Genomic DNA, 15,761 nt, shown 5'->3' with positions numbered 1-15,761 from the left:
CCTCTGGATAATTTAGAGTTGATCATTTTAGCTTTGTTGGGGGTAACTCCAAAATTTGGGAAAACAGAAAAAAGCTATGGTTGTTTGAAATTTCCTAAAACTGAGGTCCTTTAGCCTAAGCAATCTAATTTTCTTTTAACTGATTCTATTCTCTCTGGAGGCAGGGAAAACACCTACGGTGATTGCAAATGTGCCTTCTTAATCATTAAGAACACACTTGTAAAGAACTACCAACATCTGTATAACAGTCTGGGGTTGGCAAAGCGTTTTTCACTGGATTGTGCCAAAGATCCAGGAGAAGCTGCCACAGCTCACAAGGCGAGCAGCTGTTCTGTTATCAGCCTGACTGCGCATCAGCTCCATGCAAGGCCTCCCGAGAACCCACAACCTAGAACCAGTCTCATTCTCTACCTGCTGATTCATGCCTGTTCACCTGTCTAGAGCAAACTCCCGCAGGGCTGACACTGGGTCTTATACCTCTACCTCAGTTTTGTTGATTTCATAGTTTTAAGTTTTAGAATATTTAGAGAACTGGCATTAAGTGACACATATCTGTATACCAACCAATGTCACATGCTAAACTAACCAACGCACAGTCAGCAATACTTGTAGTTTGTCTGCGTGTTCCTACAGCTCTGAGCTGCCCTGCACACTGTCTCATGAGGCAGCTTCCCAGGGCCCTGTGAGAACATGAGTGAGAAACACCATCCCTGCCGTGTGCAATGAATGCTAAATGAATGATTGCCTTCTTTCAGGAATCAGATTTTTAACTGATTCATTCCTCATCTCTACATCCATTTACAGGCATCTTATCTGCAGTTAATTATAGGGCTTGAACATTTGCAAGATGGCCAGTTTTTTTAAAATACATGTTATTCTGATTACGAAACTGTGCTCTATTCATATAGAAAATATGGAAAATACTAGTGTGAAAAAAAGGATATTAAAAGGGATATTCCACCACTTATGATACGGTCATGTACCAATAAACCCATCATAAGTTGAAAATATCATAAATCGAAAATGCGTTTAATACATCTAACCTACCAAACATCACAGCTTAACCCTGCCTACCTCCAACATGCTCAGAATACTTACATCAGCCTACAGTTGGGTAAAATCAACTAACACAAAGCCTATTTTATAACTGTTGAACATCTCGTGTAAAAAGAAAAAAACAACCCACTACTTATGTTCAATTACCAAAAAAAAAAAAAAAAAATGCCAGACACAAAAGACTACATATGGCATGATTTAAAAAAAACTACCTACCTATGATTTAACCTACTGTCATCTTCATTACTTTTTGGGACGTGTGTATATCTGGGAGTTTTCCATAGTTCAAACCATATTCTGTACATGGCAGTACCCATTTCCCCCCCCCACCTAATTTTATTTTGTGAACATTTTTCCATATGTATCAGTAAAAATTAACTGTAAGCATTCACATAAATGGCTGTATTATATCCTTGTTCCATCAATTCTAAATGAGTTTTTTTTTTCACATTATCATTTCTCTGAAGCTGGGATGCACCTTACAATCAACAGCCTTCCAGTCATTTCAGTCAGTGGCACGCCAGTACAATACACTGTGTGCAGCTCATCCACTGCCCCTGCTGGTAAGATCCACTAAGTGCCCGCATCAGAGCAACTGGGCTTTGATGAAAGATGGGATTCCATTTGATGACTATTTCCATGGTTAATGTTTAACCTCAGGATTGTTCTCCTAGGCCAGTGAGGCTATCTTCTGCCATCCTTAGTGAATAGGATGTCTGCTTATAGAATATCAGCAACTAATCTCAATATCAGCTTAACATCCATTGGGGAGTAAAAAAGATTTTTCCAAATAAAAATATAAATGATTCTAGATTATCTGTGCTACTAATTTCCACCGAAGACCTATAAACAGAGCCTGCTTCTAGTTTTTGAAGTGCTGTACAGAAATGATGTAACTAACACCCAATAAGGTGTTTTATATATACATATATATATATATATATATATACTTTCTACTTTACATAAAGAACCCATTCCACTTACCAGATTGGGATCATAGTACGCTTCCTGAGTTGGTGGGATGTTGTTTAGCTGAGTGATATTAGCAGGAAGCATTTTTGAACAATTTATTAACATGTGTTCCAGACCTGTTAAATCCTAACAAAGCAAAAATAAAAGGATAAACCTATATACATTACAAGTAACAAATGTGGTTTTAAAAATGGAAATGTTAGTCACCAAAATTTAAGTGCTATCTTCAAAGAGAGTTTGACTATATGATTCTTAAAGACACCCTAAAAAGAGCAGAATGAAACAATACAAATAACTCATCTTTGTCTCAAAGGAGAACATACGGGACTGCGAGGCACCATTTTACACAAGGTGGTCCACGGGATCACCAGATGGGTGTCCTGCGGGATCCACCTTGGAGCTCTCCATTAGTGAGCATCCTACTCCTGGGACTGGAGGATGCCATGACAGAGGGGGCCCTGCAGCACCACGGGCCTGGCTGAGATCTCCACTCGGCCACACCTGAAGCCACTGGATGAGCCTGTCACGGGAATCTTATCTGCAGCTACGGTCTGCCTCTTCTCCAGACAACACAATAGCAATCCCTACTGAAAGCCTAAAAAAAGTACTCTTATAAAATATGAACTTCAAATTTGATTTTAATCCTGGCATTTAAAATGGACTAGTTGTGAACCCCCTCATTAAATATGAAGAATTACTTGTATTTGCATTACACTGAAGTACACAGGGGAAAGAGAGAAAGTATCAAATGCAGAAGTTTCATTTAGAATGTCACAAAGTTTAGGGGGAAAAAAAATTATACTACCGGACTTTCTAGGTGGCACAGTGGCTGAGAATCCACCTGCCAATGCAGGGGACACGGGTTCGAGCCCTGCTCCAGGAAGATACCACATGCCGCGGAGCAACTAAACCTGTGTGCCACAACTATTGAGCCTGTGCTCTAGAGCCTGTGAGCCACAACTATTGAGCCCATGTGCCGCAACTACTGAAGTCCACACGCCTAGAGCCCGTGCTCTGCAACAAGAGAGGCCACCGCAATGAGAAGCCTGCGCACCACAAGGAAGAGTAGCCTCTGCTCGCCACAACTAGAGAAAGCCCGTGTGCAGCAATGAACACCCAACACAGCCAATTAAATAAATAAATAAATAAAGTAGGTACCACATCCTCATTTAAAAAAAAAAAAATTACAATACCTGCAAACTTAAAGGCAGATCATGAATTCTGGTAGCCAGTGTGCGGATTTCTCTGTCAGATAAGACACCAGATTGGTCTGTATCGACTTCATCAAAAACTTGAGATATATTCAGTGGCTGAACTGCACTCATGAGATAATAAAAATAAGAGAAGGCAAACTGCATGTCCTCAGAATGGCGCACTTTGTGAAATGACGTCTTATCAAATTCTTCAGGGAACCTGTCCAAACATAACATATCATGAGATCAGGATATTTAAAATATATACGGTACCTAACACGAGTGGAGTCAGAATTTTCCTTCCCACTTATTTAGATAATACCTTCGACATACTAGTCATCAAGAGTTAGAGCCATAAATGCAGCACAGCGAGGATGTAAACTTCAAGCAGCCTTGGCTCCGAGCACAAGCAAACAATTCAAACACAAGCAAGACTTACATGTCTTGCAGTTCTTGCATAACTATTCGGTCAATCATGTGAGGCATGTGTGCAGGGACTTTCCGAGATGTGAATCCAAACTTGCCATTTAGAATTTTGTTTACATATCGGAGGGAATCTGCGAACGTATCTTTTAGTTGCCTCCCCGTGTGTCTGCTATCAGTAAAGTATGCCAGTTGTGTCTTCAGTGACTCTTCTTCCTGAAAAGAGAATTCCACACAACACAGCATTCTGTTTAGTGAACAGCAGTCCTGTGCGAACAAGAGACAGAGGGACTACTTTATGTAACGTGGTAACAACGAGTCACTGTCGTGAGGGGAAAAAGAAATGAGCGCTAACAGGTCTCCTTAGCATCCCAAGAGCAGGACTAAACTGGATTTCAGTGAAAATATTGCCAACATCGGCTTGAGAACAACAGCTGTGGGGTAGGGGTCTATTTGTAGGGTATTCTTCAAGAACTAGTCATTGACAATGAGATTTCATAGCCAATTTCAATGCAATATTTAATTGATTTATGATAAATTTGACAGTGCTTTCAATATCAAGTTATTTCTACTGGTGACATCAAAGCAGCAAGTACTTGAGTTCTGAACACAAAGACTAGAATACAAAATTGGTTTCACCATATAATAGTGTTGATGTTATGAAATGTAAAGAACCCTACCAAAACCAGTAAGAGGCGAACCTGAACAAATGGGCAAAGAATATTGACAAACAACTTAAACACACTTTACAGGAGAAGAAATATTTTTGCTTCTCAAATTGATGAAAATATAGATGATATTAACTGCTGTTGGTTAGTCTGTGGAGAAACAAGCACGCTTGCATACTGTTTGTGGAAGGAGGAAGGGGTGCAGCATTTAAGGACATAGTTAAATTTTATACACACTAACCCTCTAACCTAGCAATTCTACCTACAGAAATAAAACTTCCTCCAGAGTAAGATATATGTACAATAATATTTATTGCAACATTAGGTAGTTGTACTTGCAAAACACTGGAAACAACTTATAGCTGTTTAAAAAGAAATGGCAGGGCTTCCTAGGTGGCGCAGTGGTTGAGACTCCGCCTGCCAATGCAGGGGACACGGTTTGATCCCTGCTCCAGGAAGATCCCACATGCCGCGGAGCAACTAAGGCCGTGGGCCACAACTACTGAGCCTGCGCTTTAGAGCCCGTGAGCCACAACTATTGAGCCCATGTGCTGCAACTACTGAAGCCCATGCGCCTAGAACCCATACTCCGCAACAAGAGAAGCCACGGCAATGAGGAGCCCGTGCACCACAACGAAGAGTAGCCCCCACTCACTGCAACTAAAAACAAGCCCGTGCACAGCAAAAAAGACCCAACAGAGCCAATAAAATAAATTTAAAAAAAATAAAAAATAAAAAATAAAAAAAAAAAGAAATGGCAATTTGCCCTCGTATTAGCACATCAAAGGCAACTGCAGAGCAATATATATGTAACTTCACTGCTGCAAAACAAACTATACAGTCTGTACGTTTGCATGTCTATAGAAATATACTTGGAAGAATACCCACCAAACTACATATTCATAGTGACTGTCTCAAGTAAGGAGATTAAGGAAGGATGGAGTCCTTTCCCTTTCTTTAAACTGCTTTTTTTTGTTCTTTGTATTGCTTGTGATTTTTACCACTAGCCTGCAGTGCTTTTGCAATTTAAAAAGCAGGAGGCGGCAAGAATGAGGAAATCAACATAGGCAAGAACTCTGCAGCCCCTCACTCAACAATCTGTAAATGCTACCATGTCAGGGACAAGATACTTCCTGAAGACAATGAGAGGAATGAGACAATGCCCCTCTTCATCGTTTTCCCGCCCTTCAAAGGTCAGCTCATAGGGCACTTCCTCCTGGACACCTCCCGGCAGAGTTAAGGAATCTTCCCTTCGGACTCCCTGCCCGTACCTTCAACAGACACATCACACTGCCACAATTATCTGCCCACAAATCTGTCCTCCCACCTTGCTCTTTGAGTCTCCAAGAGCAGCAACTGTTCATACCATCTTGTGCTCGCTGGCAGTTAGCACAGTGAGGGCACTTGTGAGATGTACAAAGGACCCCAAGGCACCATGGAGGTGGTAGTACAGGAGGGAGAGCACTTGGCTCACACTCTCCTGCTGTTGTGATGCCCATAAGGCTAAAGAATTTATCTGCATCTCAGGCTTTTCATTAGTGAAGTTGGAAACATATAAGATCAGACTGCACAAGGCACACAGAAGTGTGTACCAAGTAAAGATAAGATCTCATCCCTGTTCTACCATGGACTCAGGGTATGGCCCTGGCTAAATCCCTTACTCACCCACGTGAAGGCTACTTCCTAAACTGCAAAATGGGGACAAAGATAGCAAGTTTTATTGTTAGAATTACTGGAACAGTTAAATGAAACCACGTAAGAAAAGCTTTGAGTTCAGCGGCAGGCACAGGGAAGTGCGCAATAAATGGTAGCTGTTCTTATATCACTACCACTTACAAGGTTATTTTTCTTGAGCATGGGAAAGAATAAGGCTGGATGTAACTTACATCAAGAAGATCTTGGAAGTACTTTTTCTTCTCCCATGGCAAAAAGCCCAGGTAACTGTCTGTGTAATGTTGCAGCTTTCTTCCAGGTAATACTTCATCACCACCTAGGAAACTATTAGCATTTTCCTCCATTCTGTTCTTCTCTTGCTCTTCCCCTGTGATTACCTTGTCTTGTCTCTCCCTGTTTTCCAGTGGGAAAACCAGAGATGAGAGCTTTTCTTTTGACACACTTCCAGCCCCTACTTTTGGGGTCACAGTCTTGGACCTGAATCTTGCTTTGGTTTCTACGTCCAGGGGTGGAGTCTGGTTCTGGGGGTGGCCATTCACTGTCATTGTCACTGCTGGAAAAGACAATGAGCTGCTTGGTAAGATGCTTTTGTGAACCTGTTCTTCCAGTGGGGCCTCCAAACTGTCATTTCTTTGCTCTGTCACTGGAGGGTGCTTTATTGTTAACACTGCATCCTGTGGGTTCATCAGAAAAGACCTCAGCAGGGCTGACTTAGACAGATTGTATCCTTTCATGGTGATGTCTCCCCGCTCTAGTTGCAAATCCAAGTGATTAAGGCTCAACTGGGTTTCTCTTGGAAGGAGTGAAATATTGACCAGCGGAATTTCCACCCCCACCTGTAATCGTCCTGTTGTGTTAACATCATGTCTCTTGACCTTGGGGAAGCGTTTTTCTTCGGGGATATCCTCAAATAGGATCTCCACCTCTGGAAGAAGTGTTGTGGGGCTAACCACACTCTGGGGAGACTTCCGGGTCGTAGAATTCCGTTTGGGCTCCTCCCTCGTGTCAACCTCTACTGCTATCTGGATTTTGAACTCTTCATCGTTTGTACTTTGAAATGTGAGATTAAAATGTATTGTGGTCGCGTTCATTCCGCTGTGCATTAGGAGGTGGATGGTCCTCCACTTGTTGGCGATAGAAGCATGTCGGATTATTGGGTTGTCACTATAGGCGCCTTCGATTCCCCTTTTGGCTATTTCTGCAAAGCTGAAATAAGGCAGGCATTCACCTTTTGGAATAACATAGTGAGTCTGGTTTGGGAGAAGAGTTACTTTATACAATTCATGAAAATGATCTAGAGGAAAAAACACAAACATGACTTTTAAAACACTATGCATTTTCCCCCTTTTCCTTTAATTCTTAGGGTTTGAGTTTTCACTGTCTAAGAGTGACTTTAATCAGAAATTCTAACACAAAAGCTACTGTTACAGGGCTCATTTTTTACTTTCTGAAGCAGTCACTGTCATTGACATGGAACGTGAGGCTGACTCACTGGAGAGATACGGCACAATTCAGGACAGCAAATTCCAACGGTCAACTTCCATCCTTTTGTCCATTTGAAAAAATACAACTTTCTTACCAAAAGGACCTCCATTAATAAGCTATCAATAAGATCCAGTATTCAAACCATACTCATTTAATGAATTATTGGTTTCCAAATTAAACCTTCACCATATATTTTCAACTAAGATAAATCTGCTTACTAAAAAACAAACAAAGAAACAGACTAGAGCAATAACAAGAGAAGATACAGCTTTGGTGTCTACTGTTTTCTAAAGATCTGTGTCCTTCTCTTGTAACTCACAACTAGCTTGGATGCAACGCTGACAAAGGGATACCTAGAGAACTATTACTTTAAATAACAAAAACGATCCAAACCCCCTCTATTTATGAAAGACTGTTATCTTCTTATTCTAAATATGTTTTTATCACAATAAATATACCTTGCCCACAATCACCAGCATCGAACCCACAGGATAAGACATTGCAGGCTTGGTCACAGAACTTATCGGCCAGCCAGGAATTTGCGCATCCTTGATTACAGTAAGAGATGCCACTTATTCCTCCACCAAAATGCCAGGGCTGTCCGACTCCAAGGCTCCCGGTGCCCCCGCCTCCTGCAATATAGCGACTTGCACCACTGTTACCTGGAGGAGGAGGAGGAAAACAGAATCCTGCTGTGCTTATACAATCTTGAAAAAAGGCAGTTCCTTATTTCTTAATAGTGTTTTCAAGACTGACGCATGAATTTCAGTCCTGGAAAAGTTCAGCCCATTCTTTAATAGAAGAGTTTATGTAGCTTAAAAAGAGACAGACTGAAAAGGGGGCATCATTTGACAGTGGACTGGGTGTGGGATGACCAGGCCACAGCGCTTACCAGCTGTGCAACCTGTAAGTACAGGCCTCAAATGTGCTCAAGGGGGCACGTGTAGATGTGTATGGAGGAGCAGATTATTCTGAAGACTGACTCTCAGGACTGATAAGAACATGTCATAATATGGGTGCTAACCTCGTGACCAAGTATCACTGCTCTACAAGGGGCCAAGCTCTCTGGATTGCACACTCTCCTGCATGTCTGTGTTTTCTTCCTGTAGTGGTTCGTATTTTTCAGAAGTGCCTCTAATAGATCTCACTGAACACAAGCTTTGTTTCTTCCAACACTCAACACTTTCCCACACCTGTTTCCTCACATGGACTAGGAGGACAGTAAGATCTGTGCACCTACTCTCTTTCTTTGGTGACTGAGAAATTCACGTGAATAATGGATGATGCTTTATAAACTGAAAGGCAATAAATAAATGTAAAAACGTGTTATTCTCAACAAGTCTAAATATAAGTGTACAAGAAAGGGAGAAGAGATGCTGAGGAGATGAGATGTTTATTTCTTCCACATCTCTCTACTCACTCCCTGACCTGAAGCAATGTGCTGCTAAGAGCCACCGGCCATGAGCTCTGACACGAACAAGTAAGAGTGATTCTTGCTCTTGAGCTCACGTAATTAAGGGCAATAACTGATTTTCATATTTTGAATAATAAAAGCCATTTTCAAGTGCAGGGTCAACGTGGGAAAATGCCCAACAATGATACTATAAAAAACCTCAACAGTGATGCTATGAATAAACTGGGCCTCATGGGGATACCAGTCATCACCTCCAAAGAATCTATGGATGACTGACTCTTTCAATGTGTGAAGACTGTTTAATTAAGTCACTGTACATGTCCGATAATGACAACACCTGACAAAAATCCCGTCAACATGGACAAGTTACATTTGAACACATCCTCACCAGAGCAATCACCGCCATCCCAATCACAGGCCGAATTATTACAAGCCTTGTCACAATAGCCGTCTTTAATCCAGGACCCCGGGCAGCCCTCAGCACAATTTGGCACAGGCCATGTCAAATAAACCTACGATAAAACCAGAGAGAAAATAGTGGTTTCTGGTTTCTGGCACTTTTTATTCTTAAATTAGGATTCCTTTAACAGAAAAACAACACACAACAAACTGAAGCTCCAGAAAAGGTCTGCGTTCAGGGCCATCCTGTAGTAGTTTCTCAGTCCTGCCCTGCTGATGGGTCTTATCTGGCATATTTATTCTTTTCTGTTGCTCAAGGAAAGCGGACAAGGACTCAACTTACAGGTTAGTCGCACAACATGGTCTTATAAATAATCTATTTTGAAATAAAGCAGCAACATGCCAGACTTAAATGCGAGTACAACAGCGTGCAGGTGGAAAGTGTGCACACAAGTCACTGCTTTTCTGATGCTGTTCGTGCACCATCTGGTCTCAAGGCTGAAAAGGGGGCAGATGAACTCTAGATGTCCTTATCTCTGCACGAGGTCCTGTGATAAGTTCATCAGCACAGCATTCTGAGCTGTTAACTTGTCTGCTTTCAAAATAACTGACATGGTAAATGGTTGCTCTCTAAATTAAAATCATTTTTGAAAAATGCATTCCCCTTTAAAATCTCCAAGTCTTTGCATGGTCCAACTATTTGGAAGGTCTTTCTTCATCTGGTTGACTCTCACTTGTTCTTCCAAGCTCATTTCAATCCCTATCCCTGTCTGATTTCACTCTCCAGCACTTCCACTCCTTCGCACCCAGGGTACGCCTGCCGGCATGGAAATCACTGTATACAATCACTGATTTCGTCTGCCTCCCCTGTCCAGCCACAGCTTGACAGAGGCCTAGAACTCATAAGCTCATGGTGATAAGTCTGCAGCTGATCACTGAACCCTTCTAACAATGCTACCAGGGTATTCCCATTTGCCCAACACGCAGACAGGAAACCTAGAGGCCAGGTCAATGCCCAGGACAGTGCTACACAGCTGGCATCCACATCTGTGCTCATGACCACTTTCCCATCCTGCCCCTCAAAGCCAGAGTGAGAGCAGCTGCCTTCAATGAAATTTCATCCCTGTCTTTAAAGCACTATATTGAGCTAACTTTCTATCTTAGGCATTTTGCCGACATGGTAAGCAGGATTTTTTGTGTTTCACGGTGATTTGCTTTTTCTGTTGTTGTAGTAGCAGAAAATGTAGATGGTGGATCCCTGGTGTCTGGGAATGTAAGGAAGCAAAGTTCCCACTGTAGTCTTCTCACTCCCTGATTGTCAACTCTCCTGAGCTTAGCACTCAAAAATGCATGTGTGATCCAATCTGAATATGCTATATATACTGACTTCCTTATTTCCTGTAACTTCTAAGTGATTTCCAAGCCAGGTACCTCTTAGGTACTCACCTTCTGACCTTTGGAGTGACTGTAGAAATCATCCGGCCAGACATCCTTTCCAAACATGACATCATCATTCAGGTAAATGAACTTCTGGGACAGCCCTTCAATGCGATGGATGTGACTTTCAATAGCAGGTGAACTGAAGGTAGGCAAGTGGCTCAGATTTCGAAAAACATCCTTTTAACAGGAGAGAGAGAGAGAGAGAAGGCGGATGAGAGGGGTTTTTTGTTTTGTTTTTGGAAAGAAGGGAGGGAGGTGAATGGGAAGATTGAAGGAAGGTGGAAATGGAGGTGAGGAGGGTAAGGGGATGAAATCAGGGACAAGACAAAGAACAGCAAGAGCTGCAACAGGAAACCGCAGCCTTGTGACACGTGCATCGCTACCTGGTGTGTGACTATTTTCACTCGAGGATTATCAAGGTTCAGCCAGGATGGAATCTGCCCATTGGTGACGATGAAAATATTCCGAACCCACGGCGCGTGCCTCTCGACAGAGCGCAGCGAGTACCTCAGCTCCTCGTTATCCTCGAAGCGGCTGGCAGAGGCATCTTCCTCCTGCTTAGACTGAGAAAGTGTGGGGCACACAAAGATGTAGAATACCCCTAAGTCACACCTGCCCCTCCCGACTGTCCCCTCTGTGCTCAGGGAGCTCCCGCAAACTTCCAGAGACCGTGTCCAGCCTTTAAACATCACCAAAAATGCAAAACACTCAGCATATTTAAAACAACAGCACAAAAACAGCATTTCTTTCACACACTGTTTTCAAAGGTTCTTGGATCTGATACTAGGTCACTTCCCTTAGTATTAACCAATGGTGGTGACTGGAAAATTAGAAAAGTTCCAATCAAGTCACTTCTCTGTAAGCCCTCTTCCTTCTTCTAATGCAGTGACTCAAAAATCTTTAATAATCAAAACCCTCAATTCAGGTCCTAGAAGAATCTCTGCATCCCTCACCTGGCTGACGGCACTCAGGTCCCACAGTAAATACGCAGGACTTATGGTCAGTTCCTTCCCGTCGATGCTCATGTTCTTCTTCGCCTGCTTATTCAGTTCTTGGAAATCTTTGGGGTTATGCAACTTTAGAAGTGCTACACTGGCCTCTGAATACAACTGCAACTGTAAAATAACAAGGTTACATGTGGGGAAAAACTGAACAAAGAAGAGCTACCTTCAACTTCCCAGTCTGATCCCTGATCTTTAAATATATATGATACATATATACACTGCACATTGTGTACTGTACTATGTGCTGTATATTGTACATATTAAATATATATTACATACATTTAAAAGATTAAAAGTTTCATATACATGTATGAAATAGCATGACAGTCAAAAAAAGAAGACATAAACAGGACAGACACATTTCTCAAACGAATGCAACAGGCCAGGTAATAAGAAACAAGAGGGAGGGGTTTACCTGGTGGCGCAGTGGTTAAGAATATGCCTGCCAATGCAGGGGACACAGGTTCAATCCCTGGTCTGGGGAGATCCCACATGCCACAGAGCAATTAAGCCCGTGCACCACAACTACTAAGCCTGTGCTGTAGAGCCCACGAGCCACAACTACTGAGCCCACGTGCCACAACTACTGAAGCCCATGCACTGCAACAGAGTAGCCCCCCCTTGCCACAACTACAGAAAGTCTGCATGTAGCAACGAAGACCATATGCAGCCAAAAATAAATAAATAAATAAAATTTTAAATTAAAAAAAAAAAAAGAAACAAGGAGGAGTCGGGGGCTGTGGCAAATGGGACATCTCAGGCCCCATCTGAAAACTGCAGCCACTAGTCAGTAGGGATAAAGGCTGCCAGATTTCTGGGGAGATCAGAATCCCCAGTGTTACATGACATCTCCCCATTTTCAACAGTAGCTCAAATATTTTTGATTTTCATGCATTCAGACAAAACACATCTATAGTCACCAGTTTGTGACCTCTGTTCTAGAATATCACCCATCTGCCTACACTGGGGAAAGTTCTGCAAGGTAACTTCACTGGAGAAGTGGAGGGTGCACCTGCCAGCAGGTGTCTAACTGCTCTTGTGCCTACACCTATGAGGGGTGTCCTGGCAGGGCTGCTTGAAGTGCTCCCACAGGAGAACCACCATAAATCCAAGAGGGAACATCACAGACATCAACACGTTTTACAGGCAGGCTTCCCCACCCTGACCAGACTTCACACCACCCTTGACAGGTTTTTTGTTTTAACAGTATCATATACAGATAGGATTAAGATGGCGGAGTAGGAGGACGTGCGCTCACTCCCTCTTGTAAGAGCACCGGAATTACAACTAACTGCTGAACAATCATCGACAGAAAGACACTGGAGCTCACCAAAAAGGACACCCCACATCCAGAGACAAAGGAGAAGCTGCAATGAGACGGTAGGAGGGGCGCATTCACGTTACAATCAAATCCCATAAATGCTGGGTGGGTGACTCACAAACTGGAGAACAGTTATACTGCAGAAGTTCACCCACTGAAGTGAGGGTTCTGAGCCCCACATCAGGCTTCCCAACCTGGAAGTCCAGCAATGGGAGGAGGAATCCCCAGAGAATCAGACCCTGAAAGCCAGCGGGATTTGATTGCAGGACCTCCACAGGACTGGTGGAAGCAGAGACTCCACTCTTGGAGGGCACACAAAAAAGTGTGCTCACCAGGACCCAGGGGGAAGGAGCAGTGACCCCATAGGAGACTGAACCAGACCTACCTGCTGGTGTTGGAGGGTTGCCTGCCAAGGTGGGGGGCGGCTGTGGCTCACAGAGGAGGCAGGGGCACTGGCAGCAGGGGTTCTGGGAAGTGCTTATTGGCGTGAGCCCTCCCAGAGTCCGCCATTAGCCCCACCAAAGAGCCTGTGGGCTCCAGCGCTAGGTGGCCTCAGGCCAAGCAACCAAGAAGGTGTGAACACAGCCCTACCCATTAGCAGACAAGCAGATTAAAGCTATACTGAGCTCTACCCACCCAGCCCTACCCACCATCAGTCCCTCCCATCAGGAAGCAAGCACCAGCCTCCTAGATAGCTTCCTCCACAAGAGGGCAAACAGCAGGATCAAGCAGTATCAGCAGTATTTTGTCTTGTGGAACTGAAAACCACAGCCACAGAAAGATAGAGAAAATGAAAAAGCAGAGGACTTTGTACCAGATGAAGGGACAGGATAAAGCCCCAGAAAAACAACTAAATGAAGAGGAGATAGGCACCCTTACAGAAAAAGAATTCAGAATAATGATAGTGAAGATGATCCAGGACTTTGAAAAAAGACTGGATGCAAAGATTGAAAAGTTTACCAAAGACCTAGAAGAATTAAAGAACAAACAAACAGAGATATGCAACACAATAACTGAAATGAAAAATACACTAGAAGGAACCAATAGCAGATTAACTGAGGCAGAAGGGCGAATGAGTGACCTGGAAGACAGAATGGTGATAATCACTGATGTGGAAAAGAATAAGGAAAAAAGAATGCAAAGAACTGAAGACAGCCTAAGATACCTCTGGGACAATGTTAAACGCACCAACATTCGCATTATAGGGGTCCCAGAAGGAGACGAGAGAGAGAAAGGACCTGAGAAAATACTGGAAGAGATTATAGTTGAAAACTTCCCTAACATGGGAAAGGAAATAGCTCCCCAAGTCCAGGAAGCGCAGAGAGTCCCAGGCAAGATAAACCCAAGGAGAAACACGCCAAGATATATAGTAGTCAAGCTGACAAAAATTAAAGACAGAGAAATGTTATTAAAAGCAACAAGGGAAAAACAACAAATAACATACAAGGGAACTCGCATAAGGTTAACAGCTGATTTCTCAGCAGAAACTCTGCAAGCCAGAAGGGAGTGGCATGATATATTTAAAGTGATGAAAGGGAAGAACCTACAACCAAGAATACTCTACCCAGCAAGGATCTCCTTCAGATTCGATGGAGAAATCAAAAGCTTTACAGACAAGCAACAGCTAAGAGAATTCAGTACCACCAAACCAGCCCTACAACAAATGCTAAAGGAACTTCTCTAAGTGGGAAACATAAAAGAAGAGAAAGACCTACAAAAACAACAACAAAACAGTTAAGAAAATGGTAATAGGAACATACATATCGGTGATTACCTTGAATGTAAATGGACTAAATGCACCAACCAGAAGACACAGGCTGGCTGAATGGATACAAAAACAAGACCCATATATATGCTGTCTACAAGAGACCCACTTCAGACCTAGGGACACACACAGACGGAAAGTGAGGGGATGGAAAAAGATATTCCATGCAAGTGAAAATCAAAAGAAAGCTGGAGTAGCAATACTCATATCAGATCAAATAGACTTTAAAATAAAAAATGTTACAAGAGACAAGAAAGGACATTACATAAAGATCAAGGGATCCATCCAAGAAGAGGAGATAACAATTATAAATATATATGCACTCAATATAGGAGCACCTCAATCCATAAGGCAAATGCTAACAACTATGAAAGAGGAAATGCAAGGCAGAAAAAGAGACACAGATGTAGAGAACGAACACATGGACACCAAGTGGGGAAAGCAGGGAGGGTTGGGGGGGAATGAATTGGGAGATTGGGATACCAAATTGTACACTCTAAATATATGCTGTTTATTGTCTGTTAACTGTATCTCAATAAAAGTTCTTAAAAAAAAAAAAAAAACAGTATCATACAATTTCCTGTGAAAAGAGGCTTTCAGAGCTTAAAAAGTGGGAAGAGGTTGAAAACCACTCATCTAGGACAGCAATATCCTTCTGCTAAAGTGGCTCTTCTAACAGGGCCAGTTTCTTTCATTTTTTAGCCTTCTTTCTTAATTTATAAAACAGAGCAAACACCAATTACTTTGGGCTCATGCTGAGCTCTTGTACTCGTATATGCTACATGACTATTTAGCTCACCTTGCACAGTTTCCTGAGTTTATACAAGCCAAAAGGAGAGGTCAGAGTTAGAATTTTATTTATCTCTCTTCCCCTTTTTATTACGTAGGCATTAACTCTTAGTGCAAATTGTATGTGTGTGTGTGTGTGTGTTTGGGTGTAGGTGCAC

General features: G+C 42.6%; 1 protein-coding gene across 8 annotated transcripts in view; it reads right to left on the bottom strand.

The window, feature by feature from the left end:
• The window catches only part of GNPTAB (N-acetylglucosamine-1-phosphate transferase subunits alpha and beta), an 82,085-nt gene that overhangs the window by 12,386 nt on the left and 53,938 nt on the right, over nucleotides 1-15,761 (bottom strand). For 7 of the 8 annotated variants that reach the window (XM_057742436.1, XM_057742439.1, XM_057742441.1 and 4 more), the window contains 9 exons: nucleotides 11,678-11,839; nucleotides 11,108-11,287; nucleotides 10,731-10,901; nucleotides 9,274-9,397; nucleotides 7,930-8,133; nucleotides 6,199-7,280; nucleotides 3,661-3,860; nucleotides 3,222-3,441; nucleotides 2,041-2,154 (listed from right to left, as the gene is read on the bottom strand). In XM_057742436.1, the coding sequence (XP_057598419.1) occupies nucleotides 2,041-2,154; nucleotides 3,222-3,441; nucleotides 3,661-3,860; nucleotides 6,199-7,280; nucleotides 7,930-8,133; nucleotides 9,274-9,397; nucleotides 10,731-10,901; nucleotides 11,108-11,287; nucleotides 11,678-11,839 (2,457 nt within the window). The remainder of the gene's footprint in view (nucleotides 1-2,040; nucleotides 2,155-3,221; nucleotides 3,442-3,660; nucleotides 3,861-6,198; nucleotides 7,281-7,929; nucleotides 8,134-9,273; nucleotides 9,398-10,730; nucleotides 10,902-11,107; nucleotides 11,288-11,677; nucleotides 11,840-15,761) is intronic. The other variant, XM_057742438.1, reaches the window with a different exon arrangement.

The sequence above is a fragment of the Hippopotamus amphibius genome, chromosome 7, assembly GCF_030028045.1.
Source record: "Hippopotamus amphibius kiboko isolate mHipAmp2 chromosome 7, mHipAmp2.hap2, whole genome shotgun sequence".
Lineage (NCBI taxonomy): Eukaryota > Metazoa > Chordata > Mammalia > Artiodactyla > Hippopotamidae > Hippopotamus > Hippopotamus amphibius.
The sequence above is the reverse complement of the archived record's forward strand: the minus strand, read 5'-3'. Positions and strand labels throughout refer to the sequence as shown.